The sequence below is a fragment of the Canis aureus genome, chromosome 2 (assembly GCF_053574225.1).
Source record: "Canis aureus isolate CA01 chromosome 2, VMU_Caureus_v.1.0, whole genome shotgun sequence".
Classification (NCBI taxonomy): Eukaryota; Metazoa; Chordata; class Mammalia; order Carnivora; family Canidae; genus Canis; species Canis aureus.
This window is the reverse complement of record NC_135612.1, coordinates 52888120-52903816: the sequence shown is the minus strand read 5'-3', so window position 1 is coordinate 52903816 and position 15697 is coordinate 52888120. Positions and strand designations below refer to the sequence as shown.

The 15697-nt window shown below is 58.1% G+C and overlaps 1 protein-coding gene across 2 annotated transcripts; it reads left to right on the top strand.

Moving 5' to 3' along the window:
• The first annotated feature begins 270 nt into the window (after positions 1–270).
• MFGE8 (milk fat globule EGF and factor V/VIII domain containing) lies at positions 271–13117 on the top strand. Of its 2 annotated transcripts, XM_077871893.1 has the most exons (9): positions 271–394; positions 2924–3049; positions 3397–3528; positions 5538–5719; positions 6138–6293; positions 6984–7128; positions 10867–11051; positions 12052–12207; positions 12339–13117. In XM_077871893.1, the coding sequence occupies exons 1-9, from the start codon at positions 322–324 to the stop codon at positions 12474–12476; spliced, it is 1293 nt and encodes a 430-aa protein (XP_077728019.1). In that variant the 5' UTR covers positions 271–321; the 3' UTR covers positions 12477–13117. The 2 variants fall into 2 exon arrangements, with proteins under 2 accessions (XP_077728019.1, XP_077728021.1); XM_077871895.1 differs by lacking the exon at positions 3397–3528.
• The last annotated feature ends 2580 nt before the right edge of the window (positions 13118–15697 follow it).

The window sequence follows — 15697 nt, the reverse complement described above, 5'->3', positions numbered from 1 at the left end:
ACACCAAGCAGCTCCCCCCTCCCCCCGCCCCCCGAGCCCAAGCCTGTCGGGTGGGCTCAGGACCGGGCGCCCGGGCCCCAGCACCCCGCTGGCCGAGGGGCGTGGCCCGGGGCGGGCGGCGGGCGGCGGACCCCTGGGCGCCCCCTCTCCCCCCGCGGGCCGCGGAGCCCCGCCCCGGGGCCGCCTCCCGAGGGCCGGGGCGGAGCGCGCGGGCGGGGGCGGGGGCGGGGGCGGGGGCGGTGCCGCGCTGCCTGATTTATCCCGGTGCAGGAGCCGAGGGAGAGCCCCGCGCGCACGGCCCGAGCGCCCGCTCCGCACGGCATGCTCGGCCCCCGCCTGCTGGCCGCGCTCTGCGGCGCGCTGCTCTGCGCCTCGGGACTCCGCGCCGCCTCGGGTGAGTCGACCGCGCCGCCCCGCGGCCCTCGCCCCTCCTCCGCGCGCCGCTGGAAGCTCGCCGCCGCGCCTCCCTCCACCTCCACTGTTGACCAACTCGAGCCGAGAGCCCGGTGGTGCCGAGGGGCCGCTTCTCCCGCCGCCCCCGGTCGGGCGCGGGGATGCGCTCGGCCCCTCCCGCGCTCCCTGCGCCCGGGCGGCCCGGCCAGCGCTGGAGGGAGGCGGGGACTCGGGCGGCGGGGGACAGCCCCGCGGCCCCCCGGGAGGCGGCTTACACTTAACAAAGGAATCTGCTGTGTCGGGCCTCTCTTTTCCCATCTGTAAAATGAGGCTGTGCCCGCCTCTCGCGCGTCTTCCACCTGGAAGTTTCTAAGGACTCTAGTACTGAGAAGTCCCGTCCGGCCAGCTTTCTCCGCAGCTCTCCCAAGCTCTGGCGGCTGCTGTGCTCATTCTGAGTTTTGCGTCCCCGAGTGTAGGTGCCTGCGGGGATAAGCCAGGGCCGGGGTGGCCGAGGAAGGGCGGCCTCCAGATGGGCTCCAGGAGGGGGACCCAGAGCCTGTGGAGGGACTTGGAGAGGGCTGCCTGCTTGGGCTGCTGGCTTCCGCCCCCCCCCCCGCCCCCCGCGGCCTTGGCCTGCTGCTGTATCTTCCTCGCTCCTCCTCCCCCGCCTCGGAGGCCTCCCGCGCACAGCTGGGCCTCCGGCAGGCCGGTCCCAGGGATGCCCCATTTCTTCCCCGTGGGGCCCACGCGGTTGCCTCCAGGGCTGGGAAGAGGTGCCCGTGGTTGGTGCACTGCAGGCACCCCCTTTATCGCTTTCTCAAAGAAAGCGGTGTGTGTGTGGGGGGGGGCCAAGGTGAGCCTTGGTGCTGCCCTCCTGGGACAGTGTCACCCCTAGGCCTGGAGCCAGACCTTAGGACCTCCAAGCTCCCGCACCCTTGGGGACTCCCGGCAGGTGACTGTCCAGCGACCCAGAGAGGCAGCTGGGTCTCCGAAGTCCCTTTCCACTCCTCTCTGTCCCCACAACTTGTTCCTGGGGAAATCTCCCAAAAGGCAGGACACTGAGGCCCTGAAGGTGGTTTTGTAGAAGGAGATCTGGCTTTTTCAGGAAAGGGGAAGCACCATGGCTGCGGTGCGCAGGTGAGTAAGCCTGAGACCTGTGGGGTGGGGGCTACCTTTCACTTTCCTTTTTCCCCAGTGGACTGCTTAGCCCTAGAGCAGAATGGAGAGAGGGTTGCGGTTGGTTGGGGATAAGAGGAGTTGGATTTTGTTGGGATGGGATCCCAGGACTCTGGCCATTCCCAAGAGTCTGTCTGTGGCAGTGCCCACAGTCTGCCAGGTCAGGGGAGGGGATTAACCTGCTATTTAAAGCCAATGACTAATAGCTCATTGGGAGCCGCCTTAAGCTCCCAGGCGTGGCCCAGGCGGAGCTCTGAGGGCTCCAGCGCTCATTAACGGTGTGTTCCCTGCTCCCTCTGTCTCCTCCCGAGCTGGGCCCGGCACTCTGGGGCTTTGGGATTTCAGGAACTGCTCCCCCTATCCCCACCTCCAGCCTGGGATGACATGACTCTGTGCAGGGGAGGAAAAGCAGTTTCTTGTGTCTTACCCCAAATGATGGGCTAAGCCCTTCTGAGGTGCTGAGGTCAGTTAGCAGAAGCCCCTCCCACCTGGGGGACTTGGTGTGCTACACTCAGGGCTCACAGCTGTCACCCAGGGCTGCAGCTTGAAGCAGTGTGGTCCTCTGCGGCCCTCCTCTGACCTCTGCAGTGCTTCACAAGTCTGCTTTCCTCCTCACCGCTTCACCTGACTTTCCTCTCTCACCAGGAGGCCCGTGGCAGCTTCTCACCGCCCCACTCCTGTCCCATCCCTCCTGGGCTCTGGAGGGATCTTAGCTGTAGCCCCGGGACACCTCCCTGCCCCAGGGGAGCCCATCCACAACTCTGCAGATGGCCTTTTCTCCATATTCTCCATCCCGGAACGGGAAATGCCTTCCCCACTCCTACCACACAATTGACAATCTTTGATTTTTTTTTTCTCCCTGGTGGACATTGGTGGGCAGCTGAAGGAAGGTTAAGAGCTCCTGGTTTACAGGGCAGAAAGTCTGAGCTCGTCGTCATTCCTTCCTAAGGTCCCTGCGGGTCTGGCCCCTACCTACCTTTTCCTCTGTTTTCCTGTTCGTCAGCTTACCAAGCCCCCGAGCTCTTGCTTTTCTGTAGAACATTCTTTCCCTGCTCCCCATTCTGGCACAGTCCATCTCTTAGACCTAGCTCACATGTCCCTTCCTCGAAACTTCCAACTGTGGTGCGAACCATACCTCCAGTGGGCCTTCGTGTGTAGGCTTCTGGCAGAGCTCGGGACACCTCTTCATCATCCAGGGACTGTCCCGCTTTTTCCAATGGCTCTTTAGGCTTGGACCATACCTGGTTTCCCCAGCTCAGTAACCCAGCATGCACATGGTAGCATCTCTCCCGGCCCCCAGTCTTTACTGAATGAATGATTTGCTATTCTTGAGTCGGAGCTGGTGACATTGCAGGTGACTTCTGTGACTCTAGCCAGTGCCTGAATGGTGGGACCTGCTTGTTGGGCCAGGACAACACTCCCTTCTACTGCCTCTGCCCCCAAGGCTTCACAGGCCTGATCTGCAATGAGACTGAGAAAGGTATGTGTCCTGGGCCCTGCCTCCTGCCCCACGACCGGCTCACACTTGCAGCCCTAGTTCCCGGCACTTCTCCCACGGTCAGCCAGCATTTCCCTGGAAACTCCTGTGCTGCTTGGGAAGCCGGGTGCTTTCCTCCTGGGGACTGATTTCACCTCCACATGACCCTCCTTGGTGCCAGGCTGGCCCAGGCTCCCCACAGGCAGAGGAGAGAGGGAGGAGATGGTGGGGGGAGGTAGGCCCTGGGCTGAGTTTGTGCAGAGGGTCCCCTTGGGCATCTGCTGCCGCCTGGCTCTGGCCCCAGCTCCTCCCTGATCCCTGGCCCCCCTCACCTGCCTCTCCATCCCTAGGCCCTTGTTTTCCCAATCCCTGCCACAATGATGCCGAATGCCAGGTGATCGATGACCTGCACAGAGGGGACGTCTTCACCCAGTATGTCTGCCAGTGTCCTCATGGCTACACAGGCACTCACTGTGAGATCAGTGAGTATCCGGGGGTGCCTGCTCTTCTCAGGGAGGTCCTGAGCAGCCCAGGCAACGGGCTGGCCTCTTTCTCTGCAGCAGGGGCTAGTCAATTGAGGCTAAGACAGAGCCTCAGTTAGTGCTGCTGTCCTGGATTAATTCCTGCTTGGCCTCTGTCCTCAGACAGTGGGCCAGGCCTGATGTCGCAGCAGGGAGGCGAAGGGTGGTAGTGACCCCAGAGGTCATGGGAGTATTGCCGCCTGGGTCACCATGAACCAGACACACAGCATCAGGGTTAAGTCTCAAGAGTTTTCTACCAAGAGGGAAAAACAAACACATTCTTAATCTTAGGGCTCAGGAGGTCCATAGGTTAGGCCTGGGACTTGGAGTCTACAGTTCCTGGCCCAGGCTATGGCCTCATCGCAGAGCTCAGGGAGGAGGGAGAGGCCTGGGCAGGCTGGGCCGTCCTCTCACGGTCAGGCGGTCAGAGGCCCAGCGTGTGCAGAGGGGCTGACCCGCCTGCCCTGCTTGGTGATCCACTCAGCCACAGAATGGCCCTGGGTGGGTGCCCAGCCTCGGGTGCTGGCGGTGGCTGTCCACACTGTCCTCCCTTTGGGCCTAGCTGGAGCCTCTCCCACCAAACCAGGACTCCTCCCCGCCTGCTGCAGGAGGGCGAGTCCACATTTTGAAGGGTGTCCAGTTTCTTGCGTCTAGTGGGTCTGACACTGAGCATCTTGTTGGTGGGCGCAGGTGGGTTCCCCTTTAGGCAGCTGTGAGGATGCTGTCTGAGGTCTGCTGATCTGCAGAAGGGAGGGTGCTGGGTGGGTGCTGGAGTCCAGGGGAGGGCAGGCAGGGGGCCTCTGATGGCCTTCACCTCAGAGGAGGTGGCCCCGAGGGCCTGTCCCCTGGGCTCTGGGCTGAGGCCAATGTCGTTTGCGATCCTGGGTGGAGGAATGTGTGTGTGTGTCTGCAGTTGGGGGGTCTCTAAGGCAGACAGCCCTGGGTGGGGCCAGGTGTGCCCACTAATTACCATGCTGGGAGCCAAGGTAACCATGGGTATGCCTGAGTTGGGATTTGCCACCTTGCCTCCTGCTTGGCGGCCTGGGGTTTGTCCCGGGTTGGATATGGCAGCTCCTGGGACAGGAGGCAGGAGGCAGCCACAAAGGCGGGGAGCCCCCAGAGGGACCTCTGCAGCCCCTCCTTGTTAGGCGGTGTGTTTCCTTGGAGCCCACAAGGACCCCACAGACCCAAAGGGTGTGGACCTGTGAGGTGTGAGGACCTGATTGCAAATCCCGGCTGAGCCCCTGCCAGTTCTGATCTTGGCTGTGTGGCTACACTCTCCCTGTGAGTGTCCTATCCTGGAGCTCAGCATGAACCTGGGCTGTTACAGCAGGAGTAGATCTGCCTCTGGCTTCTCTGCTGCGGGGGGTCTCTGGGGCATGAGAGGGGCCCAGCCCCCTAGGGCCACATCCCTGGGATAATGGTGAAGGGGACAGCCCCCTTGGCCAGGGGCAGCCCTGCAGATGGCTGGGTTAGGACCAACAGTTGGAAGGGGCAAACAGTCCGAGAGAAAACAGAATGGCATTCATACCACACCCAGAAAAGTCCTGCCAGTGGGATTGTAGAAAAGACTAGGCAAATTTGCTTTTTTTTTTTTCTTTAAGATTTTATTTATCTGAGAGAAAGAGAGAGCAAGAGAGCAAGAGAGCTCCAGCTAAAGTAGGGGGGAGGAGCAGAGGGAGAGGGATAAACAGAAGCAGACTTTCCACTGAGCAGGGAGCCTGCCCTGGGGCTTGGTCCTAGGACTCCAGGATCATGACCTGAGCCGAAGGCAGACGCTTCACTGACTGAGCCTTCTAGGCACCCCATGACTGTCCACCCCTCTCTTCCTCACCATGCACCTTATCTTGGGCCCTGAGAGTCCTTTTGTGGTCTCTGCTCTGGGTCTTCGGCAGAGGCCACACTGTTATTTTATGGTCCTCTGGGGGCCACCTGACGGCCCCTTCTCCCTTTTCCCCTCCCCTCTGCAGCCTGTGCCATGCCGCTGGGCATGGAGACGGGCTCCATTGCCGACTCGCAGATCTCTGCCTCTTCTGTGCACTTGGGCTTCATGGGTTTACAGCGCTGGGCCCCAGAGCTGGCTCGTCTGCACCGCACGGGCATTGTCAATGCTTGGACAGCCAGCAACTATGATAAGAACCCCTGGATCCAGGTATGGAAGGAATGGCTCTGGGATGGGCAGAGTGATGGGAGGGGGGCAAGGTAAGGCCACTCTGCCTGCCCGTGGGGGTTCATCACTGAGGTCCAGGTAGCAGGGTGGGTGGGTTCCCACAGGTGAGGGACCTGTAAGTGGAGGGCAGGCTTGCAGGAGGAAGGCCTTGGGGTGGGTGGGGGAGGGGGAGTGGATCCCAGGCTGTGGAGGGGTTGTTTGCACTGGACGAAGCCTCTGGGGTCCTTGTCCCACTTTTTGTGCCTGCCTGAGCACTAGGCCCAAACCTCTGAGACACCCTGATGAGAAATACCCCTTTCTCTGTCCTACTTGGGTCATTCCCTTTCTGGGTGAGGGGTAGGGTGGAGGGAGTGTAAGAACCCAGGGAATAAGGGTACTGCCCTCCCTGTCTGTGGTTTAGGTAAACCTGATGCGGAAGATGCGTGTGACAGGTGTGGTGACACAGGGTGCCAGCCGTGCAGGCAGTGCTGAGTACCTGAAGACTTTCAAGGTGGCCTATAGCGTCAATGGACGCAAGTTCCAGTTTATCCAGGATGCAGAGGGGACAGGAGACAAGGTGAGGACTCTAAAGAGGCACTGGGGCTACACCCTCTGGGGCCCCAGTAAGGGCTCCCGATGGAGTGAGGGTATGCTGAATGATGAGCCATGTGGTAGGTTGTCAGTTGCCTCTTGGATCCCACAAATAGGGAATCCCACATTATGCCCATGTTCTGTGGTTATGAGTGATATCTCCTACTTTATAGAGGAGAATAGTGAGACTCAGAAGGTTCAGTGACCTGTTGAGGGTGGCTGTAGTGCTGGAGGTGGGATCCATTCTGAGCCTTCAGGGCTACCATGTACAGTTGTGCAGGTTATATACTGCTCATAGATGTCACTACTAAGCAAGTGTCGTTCACAATGGCAGGCATCATGGGTTTGTGTACTTCTGTCATTTGGGAAATTATTATAATAAAATGTCTTGAGAAAGGAGTGAAAATTTTCCTAATTTGCAGAGGGCACCCTATAGATGATAGGTGGTCCTGTGTGGAAGACAGGGGTTTATTATGTCTAGGCCCCATGATGACCAAGAAAGGTGTGAGAAGGGGAATCTGTGTTGAGGGGTGTGAGTGGCCAGAGGAAGAACTGACCCCCTGCTGGCCTGGCTGAGCCCTGCCTCTGCTTCTCAGGCCTGAAGAGGGAGGTCAGGCCACCCCAGGAAGGTGGACTGTCCACACCAACCCATTCCTCCAATCTGCTTTCCTCCTAGATATTTGTTGGTAACATGGACAACAATGGTCTGAAGGTCAACCTGTTTGACTTCCCTCTGGAAGTGCAGTATGTGAGACTGGTGCCCATCATCTGCCACCGGGGCTGTACCCTCCGCTTTGAGCTCCTTGGCTGTGAGTTGAATGGTGAGTACGGGGCTGAGGGCTGTGGTCAATGCTACATAATGGGCTTCCCTGCCCTCGTTTGTCTGAGCTGGGTAGGACAGGAGCAAGGCGGAAGGGAGGGGGAGGGGGGCTGGGCTCATCCTGGAGATGCACAGTGGAGGGATCACCTGGCTCTCAGCATGCTCCCCTCTGTGTTTGCTGTCTGCCAACTGTTGGTATTCGAGGTGGTGAGAGGAGGAAAAAAAAAAGAAAAACACATCCCTTCAGCTTCCAAAGAATTTTCTATTATTCTGATTGGTTCCTTGAGCTTCTAGAACTTGTAGCATTCTGGTTTGCAGATGTCAGCTCCCTGAGGGCAGGGAGTTTGTTTTGTTCACGGCTATAGTCCCCCAGTACCTAGAACAGTGCCTGGACTGTAGATGTTCAATAAACATTTAATGAACGAGTGAACGAATACAGAAAGTGAGGCCCTGATAAAAAATTTATCAAGGGCACACAGGCTGGTAGGTATTAAAACTTGATCCCTGGGTTTTTGACACCCACCCACCTACTACTTCCCCTCCACCCTCCTGTACCTCCTGTAACTCATCATTCAAGAGAAATGTGGGGACTTCCTAGAGTCCTAGGGCTGGGCTGGTGCTCTTCTCTTTTCCTTTTTCCTTTCCTTTTTCCTTTCCTTTTTCCTTTCCTTTCCTTTCCTTTCCAGATCTTATCCATTTATTTGAGAGAGCACAAGCAGGGGGAGAGGCAGAGGGAGAAGCAGGCTCCCCACTGAGCAGGGAGCGGGAGGCAGGGTTCCATCCCAGGCCCTGGGGATCACGACCTGAAGGGAAGGCAGATGCCCAACTGACTGGGCCACCCAGGTGCACCAGAGGTGGTGCTTTTCTGCTGCCTTTTCCAGAGAGAGCCCCAATGGAGGGATGGGGCAGGGGGTTGCCAGTAGGGGACAGGTTTCTGATGAGCCAGGAAGAAGTCATCACTAGACAGGTCAGGCTGCCGGTCAGGCTGCGTGTCAGGTCAGGCTGCTGGGGGGGGGGGGGGGGGGGGGAGGAGGGGTGCAGCGGGAGCCGGGACTGGGGAGGGTGGGAGGAGTGTTGGCTTGAGTAGCTTGTCTCCGCCTAAGCTCTCACAGGGCTGGTTTTTCCCTTTTTGCGGCCATGGCGCCACCTGCTGGCCACTGTTGGAACTGCAGGGCTCGCTAGGCAGCGCTGCAGAGCAGAGAGGTGGCTCTTGCAACCTTTCTTGTCTTACCCTAGACCTGTCCTTTCAAAGTATGAATTTAAGTCCTCGCATTCCCTCTCCCAGGGTCATTGCTTTTTGAGCCTTATTGATTAAATGGAGAGTTAAAGACTGCTTTCTGCTAAAAGGAAATTTAGGCTCTTGGTACAGGGCAGGTCTAGGGGCTGGGCAGCGTTTGGCTATTAAAGTTGTCTGCATGGTCCTATCCTAGCCGGCTCCTTCCTAGGCCAAGAGAGGCCGAGCCTGGCAAGCTGTGGAAGCTGTCCTGTCTGCTTTCCTTGAGGTCTGGATCTCTTCCTTTCCCTAGTCAGCATCCCAGTGGGCTGATGAGAGTATTGGTGTGTGCATGTATGGGCATGTGTGTGTACATGTGTGTACATGTGTGGCGCTGAGGTCTAGGTATGAGTGAGGACTCTCCCATTGGGATGATGGCTTTCAGTGGAGGCTTGAATGACAGAATGAACCACATGAAGAACTTGGAAAGAGCATTCTAGGCAAGTGTGGAGCTGGCAAGTGCAAAGGCCCTGGGGCACATTGAAGGATAGAAGGCAGGCCGTTGGGGCTGGAGCCTAGAGAGTGAGGAGCAGCTTGCTGGGTGGTAAGGCTGGAGAGGTGGATGGAGCTGGGTGGAGGAGTTGGGCTATGTGATTCAGTTTAAGGATTCAGGTGTTTATCCTCAGAAGAGGGGGCAGCCATTCAGGGGTAGGGGGAGTGCTAGTAGGACATGATTGGAGTGTGTCTAGAAGGGATCCCTTGGGCTGTGTGGGAGAATGAGGGCAAAAGACCATCGTGGGTGAAGGGAGTCTATGGGAAGGTAAGGTGGCTTGGATCAGGGTGTTAGACTCACTGGGTTGGGTGGATTACAGCCCTCAACTCCAAGTGAGCTCTGTGGACCCAGTAATATGAGCACCACCTAGGAGCTTGTAGCAGTGTGGGCTCCAGCCCCCACCAGACTTTGGAAACAGAACCTACCTTTTAACAAAATCCTTGGTTGCTCTATGAGAAGCACTACTCCATGGGGTGCTTCCCAGGGTCACACAGCAAGCAGTAGAGCAGAGTCCTGGCCCTTGGCTCAGGGCCCCTCCCAACTGCATTTCCCCTGGAAGGCTGTCTGACTTCCCCAGGAGGCCCAGAAGTGAGGAGGCACAAGCTGTGGGGAAGCAATGGATCTGCAGGAGGGTCTACCTTGAGCATATGACGCCAACAGGGCATCCTCTGCAAAGCTGCCCCGGGCCTCCCAGCCCAGTGGCCTTGCTTTGTGGGAGGAGCCTGGGGATTACCTGGTGCATCACCAGCACCAGGAGGTGGTATGATTAGCAGACATCACACCTGGAGGCAGATGTCTTTTGGTAGCAGGAGTGCAAGCGTCTGGGGAGCTGGTGATGTAAAGCACTGTGTACTACAGCCTGCTCCCAGGTGGAGGCATGGCTTCCAGGGCCTGCTTCCCCGACTCTCAAGCTCCCCAAAAGGACGGACCAAGCACAGTGAGGATTCTGTGAGGTGTGAAACACACCCATCGTTCTCTTGGCAGTCTCCTCTTCTCCTGCCGGTCCCTAACTGTTGCGGCCATCTGCAGGTGGGGATGACTAGGGCAGAACAGCTGGGCCAGCTTCCCAGCTGTGTGTGACAGCACCCTACGTGTTCGTGTTCGGTGTTGAGTGTGAAGGCCCCCTGGGGGAAGGGCTCCGAGGGAGGGGCTGCTGGGCAAGGAGACAGGATCCATACTAAGCCCTGGGGGTTCTGACTTGTTTGACTTCTACCTGCTGGAGGGCAGCACTGTTGTCCCGGTCATCACCTGGTCACCACTGCCAGGCAGGCCTCCATGGTTCTGGGAGGGGGCATGGATGGTGGTGATGTCACAGCCTGGTGTGGTGATTGGGAGTTTGTGTGTGTGTGTGTGTGTGTGTGTGTGACTTGGGCACAAGGCTTAAGGTCTCAGCCTGTTTTCTCACCTGTAGAATGGGGTTACTGATATGGGCTTTGAGGTTTCTTGTGGTAGATTAGATGAGAGAAGTGAGCACTGGATGTGGGATGCTTGCATTAGCAAATGTTCCCAACTATGATCACGGGCCTCAGTAGCTGTCCCGTAGGAGTGAGAGAGAAGCGCTGAGTCCAGTGGAGGCACAAGTCCTGCCTGAGTGAGGTAGTCAGGGCAGGCTTCTTGGAGGAGGTCTCTCATGAGTCAGGCCTTGAAGGGGCTTGGAGGAGGTGGTGGCAGGGTCTGGCCTCGTGCAGAGGGGAAAAGTGATGGGTGACCTGGGAAGGACAAGTCAGGGTGGGGGTGGGAACTGAGGGCAGCTGGCCCCGGCAAGGCATGGTGCCGTGCCTGTGCGAGACTAGACGGTGAGGTGGGTGGAGGGACAGCAGAACGGTGGGCAATAAAAGGTGGAAGCGGCTTTTCTCTGTCGAGGATGCTTGGGGCTGGTCAGGGTCCACAGCCCCTCCCCGTGGTCACCTCATGCACACGCTTCTGGGGAGGCTGTGGGTCCTGATCTCCATGACAGACCTCCTTGCTGGCAGGATGTGCCGAACCCCTGGGCATGAAGGACAATACCATCCCTGACAAGCAGATCACAGCATCCAGCATCTACAGGACCTGGGGCCTGAATGCCTTCAGCTGGTATCCCTTCTACGCACGGCTGGACAAGCAGGGCAAGTTCAATGCCTGGACTGCCCAGACCAATGATGCCTCGGAGTGGCTGCAGGTGGGTCTGGATGCGGGGCTGCGGGGCCCACTCGGCCGGGGTCAGTGGGATGCACGGGGCTGCTGATCTTTGGTCTCCGCCCAGCCTGGGCTTCTGTTCCCCAGGAGGGAGTGTCTCAAGAGCCTGGTTTCTTTTTTCCTCCTACATGCCCCACCTTCTTCTGATTCCCCACCCTCTGCAACTCCAGAGGGGCAGGGTGGGGGGACGCAGGGCTGCTTCCACCAAGACAGGGCCCTGAGCCCCAGGTGAAGGTGCGTGCGTGTAACGGTACAGCCATCTCCACCAGCTGCCCGGGGTGACAAGGCTTGGCCCATGGCCAGTAGGGCCGCACACCCCAGGACTTCTCTGCTGGCCTTGGTGTCTGAGACACAAGGGACAGTTCTTGGATTTCATGAAATTGGGGCAACATGACAGTCACACAAAACCAGAATGTCTGCTGATTTCATAGGTGAGGAAACAGCCCTGGCAGCGTGAGGATTTGCTTGGGCCTCACCTCCTGGTTGGCAGCACGTCAGGTGTGCAGGCCTGGTGTCTGGGGACTGCCTGTCTAGGAGCAGCTGGCAGGTTCCCCGGATGCTCAGGACTGGGGGCAGGAGGATTTTCTCTGGGCTCCAGGGGAGCCATTCACCTGTGGAGCCGGGTTCTGTGAGGAGCTGGACTCCTGCAGGATTAATGCCAGGCTGTGCAGAGCCCTGCAGGACACCTCAGGAACCCATCCACGGGCTTTCCTTTGCTTGTTCCCATTGTACCGGGGGTGGGGTGGGGGCTGGCTGTGGGTTGGCCAAGGCCCAGGCTCTGATGTCTAGCGTCACTGCAGTGAAGTGTCTAACAGAGTCTGACAAAGCAGGTGTTGTGATTTATGTCCATCTTACGGATGAGGAGGTTGTGCCAGATGAAGTAGCTTTCCCAGTACTAGAAGTTGTGCCCCAGCATGTCTGCCATTTCCCATTTACTGGAGGACGGTCTCAACAAAGAAAGTGAGGTTGCTTTTTTCCTGTAGGTGGACCTGGGCTTCCAGAGGCAAGTGACTGGCATCATTACCCAGGGGGCCCGAGACTTTGGCCACATCCAGTATGTGGCAGCCTACAAGGTAGCCTACAGTAATGACAGCAAGAACTGGACCGAGTACAAGGACCAGGGGGCGATCGAAGGCAAGGTGAGCGTCTGGCTGGCTGACCTCCTGTCACCCCTCCAGGGGTGCCCTTTGAGTCTGGCCCGAGGCTCTGAGGGCAGGGGTGGGGTGGGGGGCTGGCTCTGGGGCCCTCCTGACACCCCCTCTGCCTCCAGATCTTCCCTGGCAACTTGGACAATAATTCGCACAAGAAGAACATGTTTGAGATGCCCTTCCTGGCTCGTTTTGTGCGCATCCTGCCCGTAGCCTGGCACAACCGTATCACCATGCGTGTGGAACTGCTGGGCTGTTAGTGGTAGGCCTGGCCGGAGTGCCCGGAAGGGCCGTGGGGCACCTGCCCCTTATCTGGTCCTCCTAGCCTTCTGTTGGCCTGCTGTCTCCTCCACCCCACCTCCTGATTGTAGGCGACCGGGGGTAGGGGTTTCAGCCACCTCTCCTTCCCTCCTCTTTCCCCTCCCCCCCACGTGGCCCTGGCACCCACCCCTCCTGCCATCCCATTTTCTTAGGCACTGTGGGAGTTGAGGTGGTCCGGGATGGACAGAACAGGGCGAAATAGGGAGCGAGGGTTACCTGCACCTCTCCAGATCCCTGGTCCTAGTCTCCTGTGTTTTCCCTACACTCTCTGCCACACCCTACGTTCCCACGGCCCGGAAGAAGGCCCTGAGGCGCCAGGCTGGAGATAACAGTGTCCTGTCCCTCGGCAGGATGCTGCCACTCCTGCCGCTGCCACCTAGCCTCCAGCACTTCCCCCTTATCTCCCTGGAGGACCTCTCTTGACCCTTGGCCTAAAACGAGACAGGAGGCGGGAGGGGGGGGCAGGCTATGGAGAGAGAGGGGTAGAGGTGGGTGGGCATGGGGGGCACCCTCTGTGCTGGTTTTTTTACCCCAGAGTACACAGGCAGCTTCCAAAATATATTTATATCACCCCCTGGAACTCTTGCTGTGGTTTATTGGTTCATCACTTGCTCCGTCCAGATGGGCTTTGGCCCGGGCTGGCGCCCCCACCCTGGGCCCTCGGTCCTCCCAGAGGCCAGCATTCTTGTTTACCTGCCAGCTGTGGAGAGCTTAACAGCAGGAGAAGGGAGGAGACTCTGAGGAGTCCCACTTCCGAGGCCCGATCTATTGCCCTCAGTTCTCCACTGCCACCTGCCAGACCCACACTGCCCTGGGGCCCGTAGCTCTACCAGGTGAGGGGCCCCGGGGGGACGTGACACAGAGGCTGTCTCCGCGAATGCCTTTGCTGTCTTCCGGCACCAGTTGGACAACTAGTGCCGAGGCTGTTGGTTTTCCCCTTTGGCAATTTCTCTGCATCTGGAGTGGTGGCCTTGGAGAAACTGCTAGAAACTCTGAGAACCTGGGCTGCTTACAGACCTGTGGGAGGCTCCAGGGTGGGAAGGAAGTCATCACGAGGCCTCCTGGCTGAGCACACTGGTTCCTGGGAGGCTACTGGCAGGGCTGCAGGGGGCTGTACCCCTCTGCCCTCACCACCTTACCCCCCATGCAGGGACCATCAGGAAGTAGCCAGCGGGGGAGAGGGGGGGCAGTACAGGCCAGCATCCTGGTGATCTGGGAAGGGTTGCTGGCAAGTAGAGGAGGGACTGACTAGCTGGGAAGGGGGTGTAGGAAGCCACCCTAGTATCCCAGACTGTGGGGTACAAGGTGAATTTTCTGGAACAAACTTTGGGAGCCATGCTGTGATAAACATAGGCGACTCTGGGCAGCAGATCTGGGCCACGTGGCTGCCAAAGTAAGGGTGTGGCTTTGCTGGAACTTCATGAGGAAAATTAGTCTGGAAGTGACTCCTTCCTGAGAGCTGCCTTTGCCAGGGATTCTTAGCTGGGCAAGGACAGAATAAAAGGCCCGGGCTGTGGTCTCTGAGTGAACAGGGGATTGGGGCTCCCTACCCCTGGGGATCTTTCAGCCCACTCCTTCCTATATCAGAGATCTCTTCCCTGGAGCTGCATGGATTACGTGTCTGGAGTCAGTTTTTCCAGGTGGTTGCTGACCTCTGCACTCACTTTTGGTAGCATTTTCCATCCACAGCCCTGTTCTGGTCTCTTCTGGGAGCTAGCGGACAGTGGAGAAGCTTCTTTCCTCTATACCTGTGCCTCAGGATGTGCCTCCCCAGTAACAAGCTGCGTCTCTGAGCCTTGCTAGAACCCAAGGAATCCCCTACTTGTATCAGGGGAAGCTGGGAGCCTCACTTGTACTGTCCACCAATCCCTGTTCATGGCATTGAATGTTTGCTCTGGGCCAGTCTCATCGGCTGTAGTCATGAGGTCCCCACCAGGCCCAGGAGCCCTGAGGCTACTCTGGAATGGCCTAAGCCACCCATGCCCTTCTGCTCATCTCTGTAGCCTTGGATGAGTTGGCCACAGCCTTCTGAAAGTGCCCCTCTGGAGAGCCTGGGGCCTTCACTCCTGACCCTCCTCATTCTCCTGGGCAGCCTCCCCTACTTCCACACGCATTCACCATCTCCTCCCCAAATTTGCTTTTTTTGTTCCTAACCACTGTCTGGGGAGCCAGTACTGATATTCCACCTGCCAGCGGAATGGCAGGGGTGGGGTGGGGGGGTGGGGTGAGTGGAGTTTCATGCTGGCCAGAGCATGAAACTTGTGTTGCTGCGGCAAAACTGACTTTCTTCCTGCTGTGGTCCCTCCCCCTTCATGTGTGGGTGTCAGCACTGAGACCTGGTGACTCATGTCTCCCAGGAGTCTGGTCTCCTTTCCAATTCTGGTTTATATAGAGTGGGGTCATTAGAAACTTAGGGTCCCAAGCTGGGAAACCAGATCACATCTTGGCTCTAAGTGGCCTTAGGCAATCTACCTAAATCTCTCTGGGCCTCAATTTCTTCATCTGTAAAATGGAAATAATAGGACCAGCTCCATGGCCTTGTGGAGACTAATGGAGAGGATACCTGGATGCAAAGCCTGGCTCATTAGAGGCCTCAAACATGGTCCACATCATTGTCAGAGAAGCTTGCAAGAGTTTCCTAATTGGTATTTGAGTCTATTTCTCCTCCAATCCATCTCCATGCAAAGGTCAGACAGGTCTCTGAAGCCTGGCATTCACTTTGGACACAATGTACCTTCTAGTTCACTGCAGCTCCTTGTGCTCTGACATCCTGGATGTCACACACACACACACACACACACACGCATGTATATGCACATGCATGCACTCAGGCTTTTGAAGTGTGTCTAGGAATAGGCTCTGGACTTGACCCCGTGACCTGTGGCCTTTCTCCCTGCCAGGGTTGAAGGACCTCTTGGCTTTTCTGCTGAGGGAAACTGTCCAGCCCAGGACCCCTGTTGGCCAGGCCAGAAACAAAACACCCTGTCCAAATAGGAGTCCTGGGAGGTGGTGCCTGCTGGATGTCAGGATTGTCTTCCTACCCCTGTAGGAGCACTAGTCAGAAGCCTGGTTGCCCCTGCTGGCTGCTGGGCACCCCTAACTTTGCCTTCCCTTCCCCCAAGACCGCTGTTTCAAGCCCCACCTCCTAGGGTCAGCGTCC